At 46.6% G+C, this 20497-nt stretch overlaps 1 protein-coding gene across 3 annotated transcripts in view; it reads right to left on the bottom strand.

Annotated features, from left to right (window-relative positions):
- Positions 1-5758: 5758 nt before the first annotated feature.
- Positions 5759-20497, bottom strand: part of LOC144491447 (lactosylceramide 4-alpha-galactosyltransferase-like) — a 51907-nt gene continuing 37168 nt past the window's right edge. For all 3 annotated transcript variants that reach the window (XM_078209271.1, XM_078209269.1, XM_078209270.1), the window contains one exon: positions 5759-8377. In XM_078209271.1, coding sequence (XP_078065397.1) covers positions 7781-8377 — 597 coding nt within the window. In that variant the 3' untranslated portion in view covers positions 5759-7780. The remainder of the gene's footprint in view (positions 8378-20497) is intronic.

Below are 20497 nucleotides of genomic sequence, written 5' to 3'. Positions count from 1 at the left end.
CACACGAGGATGGCCTCAACCAGGATATTGGGTTCATGTCACACTATTTGTAACTCCCACAGTTGCGTGGACCTGCAGAGTTTCACTGGCTGTCTTGTCTGGAGACAATACACATCTTTGTAGCCTGTCTTGATGCCCTCTCCAATCACATTGTTTTGTTTCTTAAAGACTTGATTAGTTGTAAGTATTCACATTCCAACCATTATTCATGTAAATTGAGTCTGTGTCTTTATAAGCTCTGTTTGTGAACAGAATTCCCACTCACCTGAAGAAGGGGCTTAGAGCTCCGAAAGCTTGTGTGGCTTTTGCTACCAAATAAACCTGTTGGACTTTAACCTGGTGTTGTTCAACTTCTTACTGTGTTTACCCCAGTCCAACGCCGGCATCTCCACATCAGTATAATAATTCCCAGCATTACACACACACTCCCATTCTACCTTATGTAACTCCCTTCTCTGTTAAGTTTTGACTCAATATCTTAAAATTACTGCAAGTCTTATAACACGAAGACCCATCCTGTCTAGGACAGGATGGATTAGTTCTCTGCTTGTTTCAGCAGAGAGGCGAAGGGGTAAGTTCCCTCAGCTGAACATAAACAAGTGATTAGTCATCACTTCAAATACGCAGGGATAATTCTTTCCATTTATCTTTTCAGTTTCAGTTCTATCAAGAATACATTTTCAAATTTAACAAAAACCTGATCCAAATAATCCATTTATTTTTATCACTTTTAAATATCCCTGCTAACTTAAGACATTTACACTGTCTTACAGACTCTCCGGTCTCAGCTCAAAAGGTGCATAATTAATTATTTCTACAGCTCTGCCTTTGTAATCTACACAGGCAGATACAAGATCGAATCTACTGTGTGCTTAAATGGTTAACTCTCCTTACGGCTCTTCAGATGTAATGTAATGCTATTTTTCCCACATTCCCCAAATCTCTGTCCGATGCACTATCATAAAATTTCAACTAATTTATTAAAACTCACACTCAGAGCAAGCAGTTCACTTTGATCTGCTATACCCTATTCCACCACATGAGGCTCTCGATCGCACACTTTCACCTCTCTCTCTTTTCCTTTGTCAAGAGAGTGAGGGAGAGAAACTGACAGCCTGCTAGTGTTTAACTCTTTACTATCACACTTCAAACTAACCAAGTGAGCCTGATTTGAGGTCCTTCTGTCTTTTCAGTGGCACTGGCGCTGGTGTCTGTCATATTTATCGAGGCAATGACGGCTACCTTAGATTTCTGGTGATTACCTACACTGGGTCGAGTCCACCACTCCTGTTCACCCGTACTGGTATTGTGGAACAACATTGGCAAGCCAGATACCTCTTTATCTTTCCTGTGTTCGGCTTGCTGTACTAATCCTTTCCTCTCGGTCTCATCTTTGCTTTGCAGTCTTTCCTGTTCTGCTCTATCTCTTTTCTCTTTCTCATACCTCTCACATTCCCACTTCAACCTTACCCAAGTCTTAGTGTTGCCCTCGTTAGCACACACACTGATCCCTCTTCTGTGTGCATTCTTCCCCCTCTTAATTGTTTTATGGTAATTCTGCTCCAATAAGTGGGAGTATTCCCTAATACTCTATGAATCTCCTCTCTGAATCTCTGTTTTACACTAGCTGAAGGGTTTATAATTAGCTTTTGGCCGTGCACCAGTTCCCCTCTGGGTTACTGGCGCTAAGTTGTATTCCAGCGCTTCCCACTCCTCTGGAGGAGCGGTTGGTCCCTGTTGTGTGGACTCATTGGGAGGTAGAGGAACAGTTTCCCCACCCCATTGTTTTTCTTCTAAGACTTGGTTTCGTTTCTCCAATTCTCTTATTCTGGATTCTAACTCTCTAATTTTTTCATTATCTTGCTCAATTAGTCCAGCTAACTGATGTATTAACACTACTCCTATCTTCTTTGTCTTGTTTCTCTTTTCTTTATCTATCCACATTTTCTGCTGCTCTAAGGTCTGGGACGTATCCCAGCCATCCTTTTGCATCCTCTTTATTAATGGTTTTTTCTTTGACATGTACACTTTAATGAGAGAATCTGCAGATTCCCTCATTACTTCATTATCTGCCATTTCGCAGACTTCTCTACCCCGCTTTGGAGCCCGACAATCTCGGGCAAAGTGGCCTGGTTTCTCGCAATTGTAACAGGTACCTTTTGATTTAGTGGCCAATTGGTGAACTAAGAGAACTCCAGTTTTCTTAGTTCTGACTTTCTTTTCTTTTTCCAACCACTTTCGTTGTTGGTCTAGTGGGTGGTCTAAATTCCACCCCCCTTTGTTCATCTGTTTAATGAGTTTGTCCCTCTTAACCATATATTCATGTCCCAGCCCCACTGTCCTTGTCCCGCCATATCATTGATAAGGTTATACTCACCACCTTGGAGTCTTCTAATCTCCTTTCTCGCTCTCCCCCTCCTAGGTTTCTCTTATCCGAGTTCGGTGATACCTGTCAGGGGTGATCAGATCCCTCCGTACCACCACTTACACAGTATTTTTATTAAGCCGGCTTTCACATGAGGGCTTCTCCTTCAACTCCGACGATCACTCAGACAGTTTCTATCTATCACTCACGTCTGAACATCACACCTCAGGCAACCCTGACACCCATTTCAAGTTCCTAACATCAAAGAACAAAGAACAAAGAATAGTACAGCACAGGAAACAGGCCTTTGGCCCTCCAAGCCTGTGCCGCTCCTTGGTCCAACTAGACCAATCGTTTGTACCCCTCCATTCCCAGGCTGCTCATGTGACTATCCAAGTAAGTCTTAAACGATGTCAGCGTGCCTGCCTCCACCACCCTACTTGGCAGCGCATTCCAGGCCCCCACCACCCTCTGTGTAAAAAACATCCCTCTGATATCTGAGTTATACTTCGCCCCTCTCACCTTGAGCCCGTGACCCCTCATGATCGTCACTTCTGATCTGGGAAAAAGCTTCCCACCGTTCACCCTATCTATCCCCTTCATAATCTTGTACACCTCTATTAGATCTCCCCTCATTCTCCATCTTTCCAGGGAGAACAACCCCAGTTTACCCAATCTCTCCTCATACCTAAGACCCTCCATACCAGGCAACATTCTGGTAAACCTTCTCTGCACTCTCTCTAATGCCTCCACGTCCTTCTGGTAGTGCAGCGACCAGAACTGGACGCAGTACTCCAAATGTGGCCTAACCAGCGTTCTATACAGCTGCATCATCAGACTCCAGCTTTCATACTCTATACCCCGTCCTATAAAGGCAAGCATACCATGTGCCTTCTTCACTACCTTCTCCACCTGTGTTGCCACCTTCAAGGATTTGTGGACTTGCACGGCTAGGTCCCTCTGTGATTCTATACTCTTGATGCCTCTGCCATTTATTGTATAACTCCTCCCTACATATTTTCTTCCAAAATGCATCACTTCGCATTTATCTGGATTAAGTTCCATCTGCCACCTCTCTGCCCAATTTTCCAGCCTATCTATATCCTGCTGTATTGCCCGACAATGCTCATCGCTATCCGCAAGTCCAGCCATCTTCGTGTCATTCGCAAACTTGCTGATAATACCAGTTACACCTTCTTCCAAATCATTTATATATATCACAAATAGCAGAGGTCCCAGTACAGAGCCCTGTGGAACACCACTGGTCACAGACCTCTAGCTGGAAAAAGACCCTTCGACCGCTACCCTCTGTCTCCTATGGCCAAACCAGTTCTCCACCCATCGAGCCACTTCTCCTTGTATCCCATGAGCCTTAACCTTCTTAACCAACCTGCCATGTGGGACTTTGTCAAATGCCTTACTGAAATCCATATATACGACATCCACGGCCCTTCCTTCATCAACCGTTTTTGTCACTTCCTCAAAAAACTCCACCAAATTTGTAAGGCACGACCTCCCTCTTACAAAACCATGCTGTCTGTCACTAATGAAATTATTCCGTTCTAAATGCACATACATCCTGTCTCTAAGAATCCTCTCCAACAACTTCCCTACCATGGACGTCAAGCTCACCAACCTATAATTTCCCGGGTTATCCCTGCTAGCTTTCTTAAACAATGGGACCACATTCGCTATCCTCCAATCCTCAGGGACCTCACCTGTGTCCAAAGAAGCGACAAAGATTTCCGTCAGAGGCCCAGCAATTTCATCTCTCGTCTCTCCGAGCAGTCTAGGATAGATGCCATCAGGCCCTGGGGCTTTGTCAGTTTTAATCTTCCCTAAAAAACCTAACACTTCCTCCCTTGTAATGGAGATTTTCTCTAACGGGTCAATACCTCCCTCCAAGACACTCCCGGTTAACACGTCCCTTTCCTTCGTGAATCCCGATGCAAAGTATTAATTTAGGATCTCCCCTATTCCCTTGGGTTCTAAACATAATTCCCCTCCTTTGTCCCTGAGAGGTCCAATTTTCTCCCTGACAACTCTTTTGTTCCTAACGTATGAATAGAATGCCTTAGGATTCTCCTTAATCCTGCCTGCCAAGAACATCTCATGACCTCTTTTTGCCCTTCTACCTCCCCGTTTGAGTTCTTTCCTACTCTCTCTGTATTCCTCCAGAGCTCCATCTGTTTTCAGTTGCCTGGACTTAATGTACGCCTCCCTTTTCATTTTAATCAGATCCTCAATTTCACTGGTTATCCACGGCTCTCGAATCCTACCTTTCCTATCTTTCATTTTTACAGGCACATGCATATCCTGCAGCCTTATCAATTGTTCCTTAAAAGACTCCCACATGCCAGACACGGACTTACCCTCGAACATCCTCTCCCAATCAACGTCCACCAATTCCTGCCTAATCCGGCTATAATTAGCCTTCCCCCAATTTAGCACCCTGCCCGTAGGACAGCACTCATCCTTGTCCATTACTATCCTAAAGTTAACAGAGTTGTGGTCACTATTTTCCACATGTTCCCCTTCCGAACCTTTGACGACCTGACCGGGCTCATTTCCCAGAACTAGGTCCAGTATAGCCCCCTCTCTAGTCGGGCTATCTACATACTGTTCCAAAGAACCTACCAGTATGCATTTTACAAATTCCTCCCCGTCCAGGACCCCAGCTCTAAGCACTTTCCAGTCTATACCAGGGAAATTAAAGTCCCCCACTACAACAACCCTATTGTTTCTGCACCTATCCAGAATCTCCTGACATATCCTTTCCTCCACTTCCCGTGGGCTGTTGGGTGGTCTGTAGTACACCCCCAGCATAGTGACTGCACCCTTCCTGTTTCTGAGTTCCACCCACAGTGACGCAGTACATGACCCCTCTAAGTTGTCTACCCTCTGCACCACGGTAATATGCTCCCTAACTAATATCGCTACTCCCCCACCTTTTTTAGCCCTTCCTCTGTCTCGCCTAAAACACTTATTCCCCGGAATATTCAGCTGCCAGTCCTGTCTTTCTTTTAACCAAGTCTCCGTCACCGCAACCACATCCAAATTCCGCGTAAGCATTAAGGCCCTAAGTTCGTCTGTCTTACCCATTACGCTCCTCGCATTGAAGCATGGGAGATTTCACCTCTTAACAGTCAGTTTAAGGCAGGGTGCCAGAGCCAATTGCCTCCTTGTCCGTATGTGCTCAGTTCAGACGTCTTTCATCAGTTCAGACACTCTCTCATCACAGATGATCACCCACTATATTTTGACCCACTTCATCAAGTTCAGTAATCTAGTTCGGTGTCCCGGTCATGGCCATTCGACCGGACCCGCAATCAGATTTCCCGGATTTCGGCACCATTTGTTGTAGGTAAAAATACCTCTGAGTCTATTCATCGGTCAAAATATAGTGGTTTATTTGTACAATTGTGGGAGACCGTCCGATCCCTAACGTGGCCTCAGACTTCTCAGCAAATACAGGTTAAAAACATATATTTACCCCCCCCCCCCCCCCCGTTACGTTCAGTTTCCCAGGCCTCACAGGTTCCCAGGCTGTGGCTTGTCTTCCATCGTGTGAACCTTGCTGCCTTGGCGGTTTCTTCATGGTTGTCTCAAGGCCGTGACTGTTGTTCTCTGAACACAGGTGGGGTATCTTACTAACATACAAGGTTACAGTCTCGTACAGGCAAGTTAACTGGCACACAACAATTTATATATGTTCGTAGGTACTTGTATAATGTATATCGGTACAGGTTATGATGAATACATATGAATGTATCATTATACAATCACAGAAGGCCTACATGTAGGCTTCTACTGTTACACAGCGGTACATATTAAAGAATACAAAATGGCAGGATTAGACACATTCCGGAACAGATTAGCCAGCACAACATATTCTTGTATACCACAGCTGCTACCCTTATCTGTTCTTGGATACATGAGCATGAAAACACCCTCACGTAAACATGAGTTCTACGGTGTTTCTCACACAATCTCGAAATAGCACAGAATTCACTTTGACACTTTGAGTATTAGAATTCATTAACCCATTCCCGTCTTCAGTTAAAATCAAATTTTAACCAGAGCTAAAATGTCCCCATGAATTCTACCGATTGTCTGAGTTTGAGAAGGCAATGCTAAAAGGAGCACCATGTTCTACATTAATGGCAGGTCCCAGATTCAAGTCAAAGCCAGTTTCACTGCTACTGAACTAAAGGAAGAGGAAAACCAATCAGCACTGGGGTGTTGTTCACAGACACTTAGAATGGGACGCACGTGTGTCGGAGAATCAGATTCGAGGAGTTGATGCATTTCACAGCTGAACAGCCTGTCTCCACACGGGAAGGATCACCATTTGAATGAAGTGCAGGTAGGTCACCACAACCCTTGGAATTCCATCTCAATAGGGATGCCAACTTTCTGTCGAGGAAAGAGGACAACATTCTTGTGCACAGACCCTCAGCTGAGCACAGACATTGATACCATTGGATTATGAATCAGTAATACAATGAAGATGGTCAAGTACTATAGTACAGTCACTGTCTGCTGTGACACTCCGATACTGTGTCTGTAATGCGGCTTATATCAAAATGCCCACATATTCAATAAGGGGTTTTACGATTTAAGGCCATTGCAGTAACAGTCAGCAGGGGCAAAGTTCATTGACCTGGTCTGGTACTAATGAGATGCTCGTGGTCTTAAAATGAGGTCAGTCACCTTCCAATCCCATTGATACCAGTCATGCGGCTGCTGCCAAGAAACCTACATGTGGAGATGCCGGCATTGGACTGGGGTGGGCACAGTAAGAAGCCTCACAACACCAGGTTAAAGTCCAACAGGCTCACCTGATGAAAGACCAGTGCTCCAAAACTCATGATTCCAAATAAACCTGTTGGACTTTAACCTGGTGTTGTGAGACTTTTTACTAAGAAACCTACAGGCAAGGTGTCCAAAGTACCTGCCTGTTTCAGGTGATGCACCTCATTTAATATGGAAATCAAGGCCCCAAGAGGTAAATAGCACCCCAATTGTCAATTTAGGTATGAATGAGTCTGAACTGGCATTGTGTTCACTGCAAACAGCTCCACAGTAGATGGAAGAATAAGGCCCCAGCAAAAGGTTTTGAATTACTAATATGGGTCCAAAAGCAGTCAGAGTGACCTCAAAAATGATCTGATCCACTGATGCCCCGGGAATTCCCACCATCTGTGTACCTCCAGCCCTACGGACCCAGCCTGAACCTAAGGCCTCAGTCTGGCGTGCTACCCGTTTGTCTCCCCACCTGCCAAATTAAAATGGAGGCCAGGCTTCAAAATCTCAGCAAAAGGTGGGGTGTGCAATGAGGGGTTGGAGCACACAGTGCAGGCCCCTTCTCCATTGCTTGGTTCATACTCCACCCTCAAGAAATTCTTGCAAGTCTTATCCTTGACTGGCATTTTTTACCAGAGATTTGTAGGTCGTGGGGCAATACTTTGAGAAGAAATATTCCATTAGGGTTCCACTTCCTGCAGTGACTTGCTTTTGCTGCCCAAAGTTTTTGTAATTCCAGACATGTACTCCTTTCGACTCCGCAAAAAATGATTTAATATTGGATTCTTGCCAACGTTGGAAGTAAGTTTCCCATCTTGTGTATGAGATTGGATAGAAATATTTGGGTGGCAGATAGGAAATGCCTTTACACTCCAAATTGAAAAACTGTCCCAGTTCATTAGATTGGCACCACCGTTTCAAAACTCTGCTCACCAAAGCCGGGCCTTGGGAACCCCAAGTGCCTCCATCGTAATTGCTAACGTAGTCTTCCATGCAGTCCCAGATAAACTGATGCTGCTTCTCAAATCCCAATGCTGCACCGTTAGCTACCTCATATCCTTCAGCACAGATGAAGTTTCGGAACTCCAAGGGCCTTAGCGATATGATATCGGTGTCCAGGTAAATTCCTCCGTACTTCCACAGCAGTGCTATCCGACAGGCATCAGACAACACATGGATCCAATACTTTTCCCAATACGGATTGACCTGAAATATACAGAAAACAATCTGATTCAGTCCTTAAAGATACCGCTTGCTGGATATCCACCTTTGAACTCAATAGCTCTGCATCAAGGAAAACAAACACATCGTGGCCCAGACAACTGACATGTATACTGGTATGCATGTTAGTTGTCTGGGGCATTTCGATTTCACCACATGTCGAATGAATCAGGGTTGTGCGTACAAGATCATCCAGTCACAAGCTCTGAAGTATGGTGACTGGGGAAGAGATCAAACCATGAAAATGTCAACAGGGAGACAGGAGAGGTAGAAGAGAATGAAATGGCTGAAGGATGAGAAGGTTGGAGTTCAGCGGATTGCAAATGAGACTAAGATCTGATGTGGGAATGCTATTGTAATGGTTAAACCAAGTCTGTATTGTCCATTTTGAGATAAAGAGGATGATGCCAATTTCGTAATAAAGGAGGAGGTAGTGGGGAAATTAGATAGGGCAAAAATAAATAAAGAGAAGTACTTCAATTGTTGGTGTGATCAAAATGAAAAAGTTGGCCAGTCCAGATAGGATACAATCTGGTTACTAAGGGAAGAAATTGCAGAGGCTCTGGCCTCATTTTTCAAGATGTGGAGATGCCGTGGACACATAAACACTCACCTGAAGAAGGGGCTTGGAGCTCCGAAAGCTTGTGTGGCTTTTGCTACCAAATAAACCTGTTGGACTTTAACCTGGTGTTGTTAAACTTCTTACTCATTTTTCAATCCACCTTAAATATGAGGACTGGAGAATTGGATCCCTCACAATTAGAGGCCGGTTAGTATAAATTGTGATTGTTTGAAATTTGGTATTCTTGCATTTGTCCTGATGAGTGAAAGATGTAAAGATTCAGCAACATGTCTCTTTTCAACAATAATTAAGGAAAACATTGAAGACAGAACCAAACAGGGAAGAAGCTATTTTTGATCTTGTTTTTGTATAAGACAGGGTCAGGATCATCTTCTCTGTCTTCTCTCTGCTTCTGGTGTGTGCTTGCTTTTGAAGGGAGCTACACTGTTTTTTTATTTGAATGAGCCACCTGCAGTGATCCTGTACGAGCTTCTGGGGGTGGCACGGTGGCACAGTGGTTAGCAGTGCTGCCTCACAGCGCCAGGGACCCAGGTTCGATTTCCGGCTTGGGTCACTGTCTGTGCCGAGTGTGCACATTCTCCCCATGCCTCTGTGGGTTTCCTCCGGGTGCTTCAGTTTCCTCTCACAGTCCAAAAGATGTGTTGGTTCGGTGCATTGGCCATGCTAAATTCATCCTCAGTTAACTCGAACAGATGCTGGAGTGTGGCGACTAGGGGATTTTCACAGTAACTTCATTGCAGTATTAATGTAAGCCTACTTGTAACAGTAAGAGAACAGAACTTAAACAGAACTCGGGGTGTTATCAAAACTCCTAAGTGAAGCCTTCCTCTACCGTGAGTGCGTAACCCAGACTCAAGCACTTCATAGAAGATTTGGTTTGCTAAGTGACTGTCAGGCATTCTGTCTACATGACCAGCCCAACTCTGTTGTGACTGTCTCAATATGGTGTGAATGCTTGGCATGCCAGTGTTGGTGAGCACCTCAGTGTCTGGCATTTTGTCCTGAAACTGATCTTCAGGAGGTTCAAGTGAAAGTGCTTGAGCTTCTTGGCCTGACATTCATACACAGTCCTTGTACATCATACATGTGTAGAGCAGAGTGGATAGAACTATTGCTCTATAGATTTTCAGTTTTATAGGCAGGCTAACTCCTCTTCATTGCCAGCCTGATGTTAGAGTTCTGCTGAAGACAACACTTGGTTTGAGAATGCTGCCTCATCCTTTATATAGACAGCTTGAGAGAGTTTATGGCTGAGATATGTGAACTTACCAGTGCTAAAAGGTTCCGGTCCTGCATTGAAATCTTGAGCTCAAGATGGGGCTTTCCTGGAGCAGGCTGGTATAATACTTTCCTTTTCTTCATGTTCATCTTCAGGCTGTAGTCATAGAGGTCATAGAGGTTTACAACATGGAAACAGGCCCTTTGGCCTAACTTGTCCATGCCGCCCTTATTTTTTTTTTAAACCCCTAAGCTAATCCCAATTGCCCACATTTGGCCCATATCCCTCTATACCCATCCTACCCATGTAACTATCTAAATGCTTTTTAAAAGATAAAATTGTACCCGCCTCTACTACTACCTCTGGCAGCTTGTTCCAGACACTCACCACCCTCTGTGTGAAACAATTACCCCTCTGGACACTTTTGTATCTCTCCCCTCTCACCTTAAACCTATGCCCTCTAGTTTTAGACACCCCTACCTTTGGGAAAAGATATTGACTATCTATCTTGTCTATGCCCCTCATTATTTTATAGACCTCTATAAGGTCACCCTCAGCCTCCTACGCTCCAGAGAAAAAAGTCCCAGTCTATTCAGCCTCTCCTTATAACTCAATCCATCCAGTCCCAGTAGCATCCTAGTAAATCTTTTCTGCACTCTTTCTAGTTTAATAATATCCTTTCTATAATAGGGTGACCAGAATTGCACACAGTATTCCAAGTGTGGCCTTACCAATGTCTTGTACAACTTCAACAAGATGTCCCAACTACTGTATTCAATGTTCTGACCGATGAAACCAAGCTTGCCAAATGCCTTCTTCACCACTCTGTCCACCTGTGACTCCACTTTCAAGGAGCTATGAACATGTACCCCTTGATCTCTTTGTTCTGTAACTCTCCCCAATGCCCTACCATTAACTGAGTAAGTCCTGCCCTGGTTCAATCTACCAAAATGCACTACCTCACATTTGCCTAAATTAAACTCCATCTGCCATTCGTCAGCCCACTGGCCCAATTGATCAAGATCCCACTGCAATTGGAGATAATCTTCCTCACTGTCCACCATGTCACCAATCTTGGTGTCATCTGAAAACTTACTAACCATGCCCCCTATATTCTCATCCAAATCATTAATATAAATGACAAATAACAGTGGGCCCAGCACTGATCCCTGAGGCACACCGCTGGTCATGATGTGGAGATGCCGGCGTTGGACTGGGGTAAACACAGTAAGAAGTTTAACAACACCAGGTTAAAGTCCAACAGGTTTATTTGGTAGCAAAAGCTTGTGTGGCTTTTGCTACCAAATAAACCTGTTGGACTTTAACCTGGTGTTGTTAAACTTCTTACTGTGCACACCGCTGGTCACAGGCCTCTAGTTTGAAAAACAACTCTCTACAACCACCCCCAGAAGCCAATTTTGTATCCATTTAGATACCTCACCCTGGATCCCGTGAGATTTAACTTTATGCAACAACCTACCATGCAGTACCTTGTCAAAGGGCTTGCTGTAGTTGTTACATTACTATCAAGAAAAATATCAGAGAGCATGGCGGAGAAAAATATGTTAAAATATGTTGGCGCTAAAACGCGGAGTGTTAACGTCTAACTCCATTAGTGACTGGGACACTCTGAAGGCTCAATGCGGTCCGAGACATTCGGGTGCATCCCGTCATGGAACTGATGAACTATTGTGATGAATGGATTTCTCCATTTTTTCCAAAGATCCTCATGGCTGACTGTGTTGAAGGCCTTGGTCAATTCAATAAACGTGATGTGTCTAACTGCAAACACCATGCCAGTGGTTCCTCGATCTTTTCTGAAACCAAGCTTACTCTCTGGAAGCAATGCAACATCTTCACCAGTATTTATGCAGCTCAAAGGGGTTCTGGTGAAGCCACAAAGAGAAGTTAAATTCCTCGATAACTGTTGCGAGATTAGCAAGTTCCTTTCCACATGTGCAAGTGGGCAATGGAAGCCGTTTTGTATTCTTGTGGGATCCTTCCTTGCTCTCACATAAACTGAAAGAGGTCAATGAGCTTCTCGACCAAGCACTGATTTCCAGCTTTGTAGAACTCAGCTTGGATAGCATCAACTTTTGGAGCTTTCCCTAGTCAGGAGTTTTTATAGGTTTTGTCATTTCTAACAGTGTCGGACAGTCATCAAGAAAAGTTTATGGGAACCTACGGCAGCCTATTGGTTGCTTCTCCATTGATGGACAAAGGCTGGTTGAGGATGTGGTTAAAGTACTCATAGAATTATAGAAACCCTACAGTACAGAAAGAGGCCATTCGGCCCATCGAGTCTGCACCGACCACAATCCCACCCAGGCCCTACTCCCATATCCCTACATATTTTACCCGCTAATCCCTCTAATCTATGCATCCCAGGACACTAAGGGGAAATTTTAGCATGGCCAATCAACCTAACCCACACATCTTTGGACTGTGGGAGGAAACCGGAGCACCTGGAGGAAACCCACGCAGACACAAGGAGAATGTGCAAAACTCCACACAGACAGTGACCCAAGCCGGGAATTGAACCCAGGTCCCTGGAGCTGTGAAGCAGCAGTGCTAACCACTGTGCTACCGTGCCGCCCACTCTGCACATCTTTCTAGAATTTGAGTTTTTTGTGTGAGCAGCCTTAAACCATTGGCATTGAGGATTTGTGATGAACCAAAGACTGGGGCCCATAGACAGATTTCAGAGCATCATAGAATCACTACCAGTCTTTGTGGTCTGCATACCACTGAAGTTCATCTGCTTCTCGATTTGGCCAAGTATCAGGTATCTCTGAACATACACAGGACAGTCCTGCGGATGTTTCCCTCAACATCATGCTTGGATAATGATAACCTCTCGTTGAAATAAACCTTGCAGAGACAAAGTTTCTCCTCCCATGGTGTCTGGATCACCTCACTGTTTTCATTGAATCAACCTAGATGCTTATGAGAGGTAGGATCAAGGGTATTTAAAAAGTGGAGTACACTCTATTCCTGAAGGTTGAGTGAGTATCCATTTTCTGTACAGAGGAGACTCTTCAGTTTCTCTGAGAGACATGCCTTCATGACTGTCTGTTTGAATCATGAGACACTTTTGGACCTCCAAGATCTTGATGTTTAGCTCCGAAATGATAAAACGATGGTCAGTCCGGCAGTCACCGTCTCACTTGGCTTTCATTACACACACACATCCTGTCTATCCCTCTGTCTGGTGATAACATAGTCGATCAGATGCCAGTGCAGAGAACAGGGGTACAGCCAAGGTATCTTATTGTGATTTCGGAGGCAGGAAATGGTGCTGGTGATTAAAAGCTGCTGTTCAGGGCACATTTTCAGCAAGAGGAGGCCATTGAAATTACAACTGCATTTTTCCAATGATCTCTTTGCAAGCCTGGAGATCCCTATTGAAATTGCCACAAGCTTCTGCTAGTTTGTGGTTTCTTAACCTCTGTGATAGCCACGAGGCATTGACCACTCAAGACTGGATCAGGAACACAACATGGATCCTTTATTCAAGCATGGTTCTGCAAGCCCACAGTTCTTCACGGTACAGGTCTCTCCTTCAGACTGTTAACATACAAAAGTCACATCCTTTAGACTCCTGTACATTAGAAACACAACCACACCTCTTAAAGGTAAACTGCAATGTACCAAAGTTTACATTAAAGTCACCATGAAAGCTTGCAGGGAACATAAAGACTGACACTAAGAGTTTCTATAGATATGTGAAGAGAAAGAGATTGGTGAAAACAAATGTAGGTGCCCTACAGACAGAAACGGGGGAATGTATAATAGGGGACAAAGAAACGGCCAAGCAACTGAATACGGTGGCACAGTGGTTAGCACTGCTGCCTCACAGCGCCAGAGACCTGGGTTTGATTCCCAGCTGGGTCACTGTCTGTGTGGAGTTTTCACGTTCTCCCCGCGTCTGCGTGGGTTTCCTCTGGGTGCTCTGGTTTCCTCCCACATCCGAAAGATGTGCTGGTTAGATGCATTGGCCCAAACGGGCGTCGGAGTGTGGTGACTAGAGAAATTTCACAGTAACTTCATTGCAATGTTAATGTAAGCCTTACCTGTGACTAATAAATAAACTTTAACTTTAACATACATGGGTTCTGTTTTCACAAAAGAGGACACAAATCAGATGCCAGAAATGTTGGAGAATTCAAGGTTTAGTGAGAGGGAAGAACTGAGAGAGATCAATATTAGAAGAGAAATGATGCTGGGAAACCCGATAGCATTGAAGGTGGATAAATCCCCAGAGCCTGATAATCTACATCCCAGAGTACTTAAGGAAGTGGCTCTAGAAATAGTGGATGCATTAGTGGTCATCTTCCAGGATTCTACAGTCTCTGGAACAGTCCCTACAGATTGGAGGGTCGCTAATGTCACTCCAATATTCAAAAAGTGAGGGAGAGAGAAAATAGGGAATTATAGACCAGTAAGCCGAACATTGGTAGTGGGGAAAATTCTCGAATCCATTATCAAGGACTTCATAGCAGAGCATTTAGAAAGCAGTGGCAGGATCAGACAGAGTCAGCATGGATTTATGAAGGGGAAATCATGCTTGACAAATCTATTGGAATTCTTTGAAGATTTAACTAGTAGAGTTGACAAGGGGGAACTAGTCAATGTGGTATATTTGGACTTTCAGAAAGCGTTTGACAAAGTCCTGTATAAGAGATTATTGTGCAAGATTAAAGCGCATGGGTGTGGTGAACCATAAGACCATAAGACATAGGAGCGGAAGTAAGGCCATTCGGCCCATCGAGTCCACTCCACCATTCAATCATGGTTGATTTCAACTCCATTTACCCGCTCTCTCCCCATAGCCCTTAATTCCTCGAGAAATCAAGAATTTATCAATTTCTGTCTTGAAGACGCTCAACGTCTCGGCCTCCACAGCCCTCTGTGGCAATGAATTCCACAGACCCACCACTCTCTGGCTGAAGAAATTTCTCCTCATCTCTGTTCTAAAGTGACTCCCTTTTATTCTAAGGCTGTGCCCCCGCGTCCTAGTCTCCCCTGTTAATGGAAACAACTTCCCTACGTCCATCCTATCTAAGCCGTTCATTATCTTGTAAGTTTCTATCAGATCTCCCCTCAACCTCCTAAACTCCAATGAATATAATCCCACGATCCTCAGACGTTCATCGTATGTCAGGCCTACCATTCCTGGGATCATCCGTGTGAATCTCCGCTGGACCCGCTCCAGTGCCAGTATGTCCTTCCTGAGGTGTGGGGCCCAAAATTGCTCACAGTACTCCAAATGGGGCCTAACCAGTGCTTTATAAAGCCTCAGAAGTACATCCCTGCTTGGAACCATCGTTGGTTCCCACTAGATAGTACTGAGCCAGGGTCTGGCCAGTACTCCAAGTATGTATATATGTTGCTGTTGGGGTTAGGGATGGGTTGTTCTACTTGTTGCTGTTGGGGTTAGGGTGGGGTTGTTACACCTTTGTTTTATAGTATTGTGGTACATCCCAGTCGGGCTCCGCCTCCTGGGAGAGGTATAAAGGTCTCTGCTCTGTCTGGGACCCTCAGTCTGGGATCGTGTATATAATTAGTAGCTGCCTTGTTACAGCAAATAAAAGCCTGTATTTCCTGAGCATCAAGCCTCGTGTGTGATAACGCGCATCAATTTTATTTGCTGTAAATAAACTCTCATCGAAGAAGAAAAAAAAAGAGAGTATGGAGCAGATACTGAAGCATGAACGCCTTACTCTAGATCCACGTGCGGTGGGCGCCTCTAACACCTTTGACCACTGGTTGAAGTGTTTTGAGGACTACCTGGCAGCCTCCGCAGCGGTCACCACAGATGATGACAGACTCCAGGTCCTCCATGCGAGGGTAAGCGACACCGTCTACCTCGCGATCCGTGCGGCCACCGATTACACAAAGGCCCTCGAGCTTCTGAAGAAGTGTTATATTAAACCGCCCAACGAAATACACGCTCATTACCTCTTAGCCACTCGACGACGGCAGTCCGGCGAAACGATGGAGGAATACGCGAACGAGCTCCCACAGCTAGCCAGGGGCTGTAACTGCAAAGCTGTGTCGGCATAGCAGAATATGAACGACCTCGCTCGAGATGCGTTTGTGGCAGGAGTCAGATCGTCGTACATTCGACTCAAACTACTGGAGAAAGGTAACCTTGACCTTACCCAGGCAATAGAACTAGCGGAGATGCTGGAGACGGCCTCCAAAAGCTTAGTATTGTATCCTGAAGACCACGTGGAGACAACATGGCAGGAGCAGTCGCCAATCCCTCCTCGTCCCTCGGGTTTGAAATGCTGCGTGATGGCGTGCTCACACTCGGGCCAGACGACGGCAGCAGCTCCGGGCGGCCCACGGTGTTACTTCTGTGGGGGAGCGAAGCATACTCGGCAACGGTGTCCCGCTAAAGCTGTGTTGTGCTCCGCCTGCGGTAAGAAGGGGCACTATTCGAAAGTGTGCCAATCTAAATCTGCTTCCAGGAACAGCAGTGCGGCCTGCAATTCCTCAGAGCCCGGTTCTTCGTCGTCGAAATCGTCGAGGGTTTCGTCCACGTGCGAGGCCAGGACAATGCCATTACGGTCGATGGAGTCGGAGATGTGTGACCACCAGGGGTCGCTGAGTTTGGCGCCATCACCCACATGCGACCTATGGGAGCGGCCATGTTGGTCGGCACTGACCGCGAACGACCAGCAGGGGTCATCCTCATCAATTTCAGCTGCCTGCAGTGGCGCTCATGAACCAACGGTGGCGTCGATCATCCTGTACCAGGCCAAGCCTCATAGACTTGACAAGTCTATGATGGACATTCAGGTAAACGACCACTTGATGTATTGTCTGTTTGACAGCGGGAGCACTGAGAGCTTTATCCACCCAGAGGCTGTGAAGCGGTGTGGACTCCGGATTCAACCTGTCAAACAGACAATATCTATGGCATCAAGGTCCCGGTCTGTCACCATGCTAGGGAGTTGTCTGGTAACTTTAATGGTGCAAGGCACAGTTTACGAGCGTTTCAAGCTCCTAGTGTTGCCGCACCTTTGCGCGCCAATACTTCTCGGACTAAACTTCATGGTCCACTTGAGGAGTGTAACCCTACAGTACGGTGGGCCACTCCCTTCGCTTTCAGTGGGAGAACTGCAGCCTCCAAATTGCCCAACGCGCCCCGCCTGTAGCCTCTCGACGCTGAAGAACACCACACCCTCCCTGTTCCAGAATCTCGTGCCAGGCTGCAAGCCCATCGTGACTAAGAGTAGGTGTTACAGCGCTGAGGATCGGATCTTCATTAGATCTGAGGTTCAGCGGCTCCTCAAAGAAAGGATCAAACAAACCCAGCGCTAGTCCGTGGAGAGCGCAGGTCGTGGTGGTCAAGAGTGGGAACAAACCCCGGATGGTCATTGACTATAGTCAGACCATTAATAGATACACGCAGCTGGATGCGTATCCCCTCCCGCGCATATCTGACATGGTCAATCAGATTGCGCAGTACCGGGTGTTCTCCACCATAGACCTCAAGTCTGCCTACCACCAACTCCCCATTCGCCCAGAGGACCGACAATACACGGCTTTTGAGGCGGATGGTCGCTTGTATCACTTTCTCAGGGTTCCCTTTGGTGTCACCAATGGGGTCTCGGTCTTCCAGCGTGCTATGGACCGAATGGTGGACCAGAACGGGCTGCGGGCTACCTTCCCGTCCCTGGATAATGTCACCATCTGCGGCCATGACCAGCAGGACCACGACACAAATCTCCTGAGTTTCCTACGCACTGCAGCTCGCCTGAACCTGACCTACAACAGGGAGAAGTGTGTGTTTCGTACGCGCCGTTTAGCCATCCTAGGATATGTGGTGGAACACGGGGTCATTGGCCCTGATCCAGACCGTATGCGCCCCCTTTCTGAACTTCCCCTGCCCACGAGTGCAAAAGCACTGAGAAGATGCTTAGGTTTCTTCTCTTATTATGCACAGTGGGTTCCCAATTACGCGGACAAAGCCCGTCCGCTCATTAAGTCCACTTCTTTTCCCCTAACACCAGAGGCCCGATTGGCCTTCGATAAATTAAAAGCCGACATCGCGAAAGCCACGATGCACGCTGTTGATGAGTCCATCCCCTTTCAGGTGGAGAGCGATGCATCTGATTTCGCCCTGGCCGCCACATTTAACCAGGCAGGCAGGCCCGTCGCATTTTTTTCCCGCACCCTCCAAGGCCCCGAAATTCGGCATTCAGCGGTGGAAAAGGAGGCCCAGGCCATTGTGGAGGCCGTCAGGCACTGGCGCCATTACTTGGCGGGAAAACAGTTCACCCTGATCACGGACCAGCGGTCCGTGGCGTTCATGTTTAATAACACGCTGAGGGGCAAGATCAAGAACGACAAGATCTTGCGGTGGAGAATTGAACTCTCCACCTACAACTATGACATCATGTATCGTCCAGGGAAACTCAATGAGCCCTCGGATGCCCTCTCGCGTGGAACATGCGCCAGTATGCAGGAGGACCGTTTGCAGGCTCTCCATAATGACCTATGCCATCCTGGGGTCACTCGGCTCTACCACTTTATAAAAGCCCGCAACCTGCCCTACTCGGTGGAGGACGTCAGGTCCGTAACAAGAAGCTGTCGGGTTTGCGCGGAATGCAAACCGCACTTTTACCGACCTGACCGGGCACATTTAGTCAAGGCCACTCGTCCCTTCGAGAGACTGAGTGTCGATTTTAAGGGCCCCCTTCCCTCAACAGATCAGAATGTGTACTTCCTCAACATCATTGACGAGTACTCTAGATTCCCTTTCGTTATTCCCTGCTCTGATACATCCGCTGCCACGGTTATCAAGGCATTCCGTGATCTTTTTACCCTGTTCGGGTACCCCAGCTACATTCACAGCGACAGGGGCTCGTCGTTCATGAGCGATGACTTGAGGCAATACCTGCTCTCATACGGGATTGCCTCTAGTAGAACCACGAGCTACAACCCAAGGGCTAACGGACAGGTGGAACGTGAGAATGCTACAGTCTGGAAGGCTGTCTTACTGGCGTTGAAGTCAAAAAGCCTTCCAGTCTCCCATTGGCAAGAGGTGCTCCCTGAGGCGCTGCATTCCATACGCTCACTCCTCTGTACAGCAACCAACGCTACTCCCCACGAGAGGATGTTTTCATTCCCTCGGAAGTCTTCCTCGGGGACCTCATTACCGTCTTGGTTGACGTACTCAGGACCTGTCCTCCTGCGACGACATGTAAGGGCCCGCAAGTCCGACCTGTTGGTCGAACAGGTCCATCTCCTCCACGCCAACCCTCAGTATGCCTATGTGGCATACCCTGACGGGCGAGAGGACACGGTCTCGATCCGAGAACTGGCACCAGCAGGGGATGTAGCAACCCCTGTCGCTCCCATACCCCCTGCTACAAACCCCATAACTCTTGTTTCCCCTCCGGACACGGCGCAGGCAGCATCGGGACCATTACTTAACTCTTTTACTCCCGTGTACAGCTTGCCTGAGTCCAGAGGATGGTCGCCACTTCAGGGCGTGTCGGAACTCCATGGATTACCGTCACCTCAGGGTCAACCGGCCCCTGAGTCTGTGGAGGAACAGTTGGACATCGCCTTGGGGAGAACGCCACCGCAAGTGCCTACTCCGGTGTCATCGCTGGTATTGAGGAGGTCACAACGACGGTGCGGTCCCCCTGACCGTCTAAACTTATAGACTGATGACAAATTATTCTGTTTTTGTACCCCGCCGGCCTTTGTCTTCAAAGGAGGGGTGAAAGTGGTGAACCATCATTGGTTCCCACTAGATAGTACTGAGCCAGGGTCTGGCCAGTACTACAAGTATGTATATATGTTGCTGTTGGGGTTAGGGATGGGTTGTTCTACTTGTTGCTGTTGGGGTTAGGGTGGGGTTGTTACACCTTTGTTTTATAGTATTGTGGTACATCCCAGTCGGGCTCCGCCTCCTGGGAGAGGTATAAAGGTCTCTGCTCTGTCTGGGACCCCTCAGTCTGGGATCGTGTACATAATTAGTAGCTGCCTTGTTACAGCAAATAAAAGCCTTTATTTCCTGAGCATCAAGCCTCGTGTGTGATAACGCGCATCAATGGGATCGGGGGAAGTGCATTGAGATGGATAGAAAAGTGGCTGGTAGAGAGGAAACAAAGAGTAGGAATTAATGGGAGCTTTTCAAATTGGCAGGCAGTAACTAGTGGGGTGCCACAGGGATTGGTGATGGGACCCCAGCTATTCAGAGTATATATTAATGATTTGGATGAGGGAACAAAATGTAACATCTCGAAGTTTGCAGATGATACCAAGTTGGGTGGGAGGG

This window comes from Mustelus asterias, chromosome 3 (genome assembly GCF_964213995.1).
Source record: "Mustelus asterias chromosome 3, sMusAst1.hap1.1, whole genome shotgun sequence".
Taxonomy (NCBI): domain Eukaryota; kingdom Metazoa; phylum Chordata; class Chondrichthyes; order Carcharhiniformes; family Triakidae; genus Mustelus; species Mustelus asterias.
Note: the sequence above shows the minus strand (reverse complement) of the source record. Positions and strands in the feature narration are given on the sequence as shown.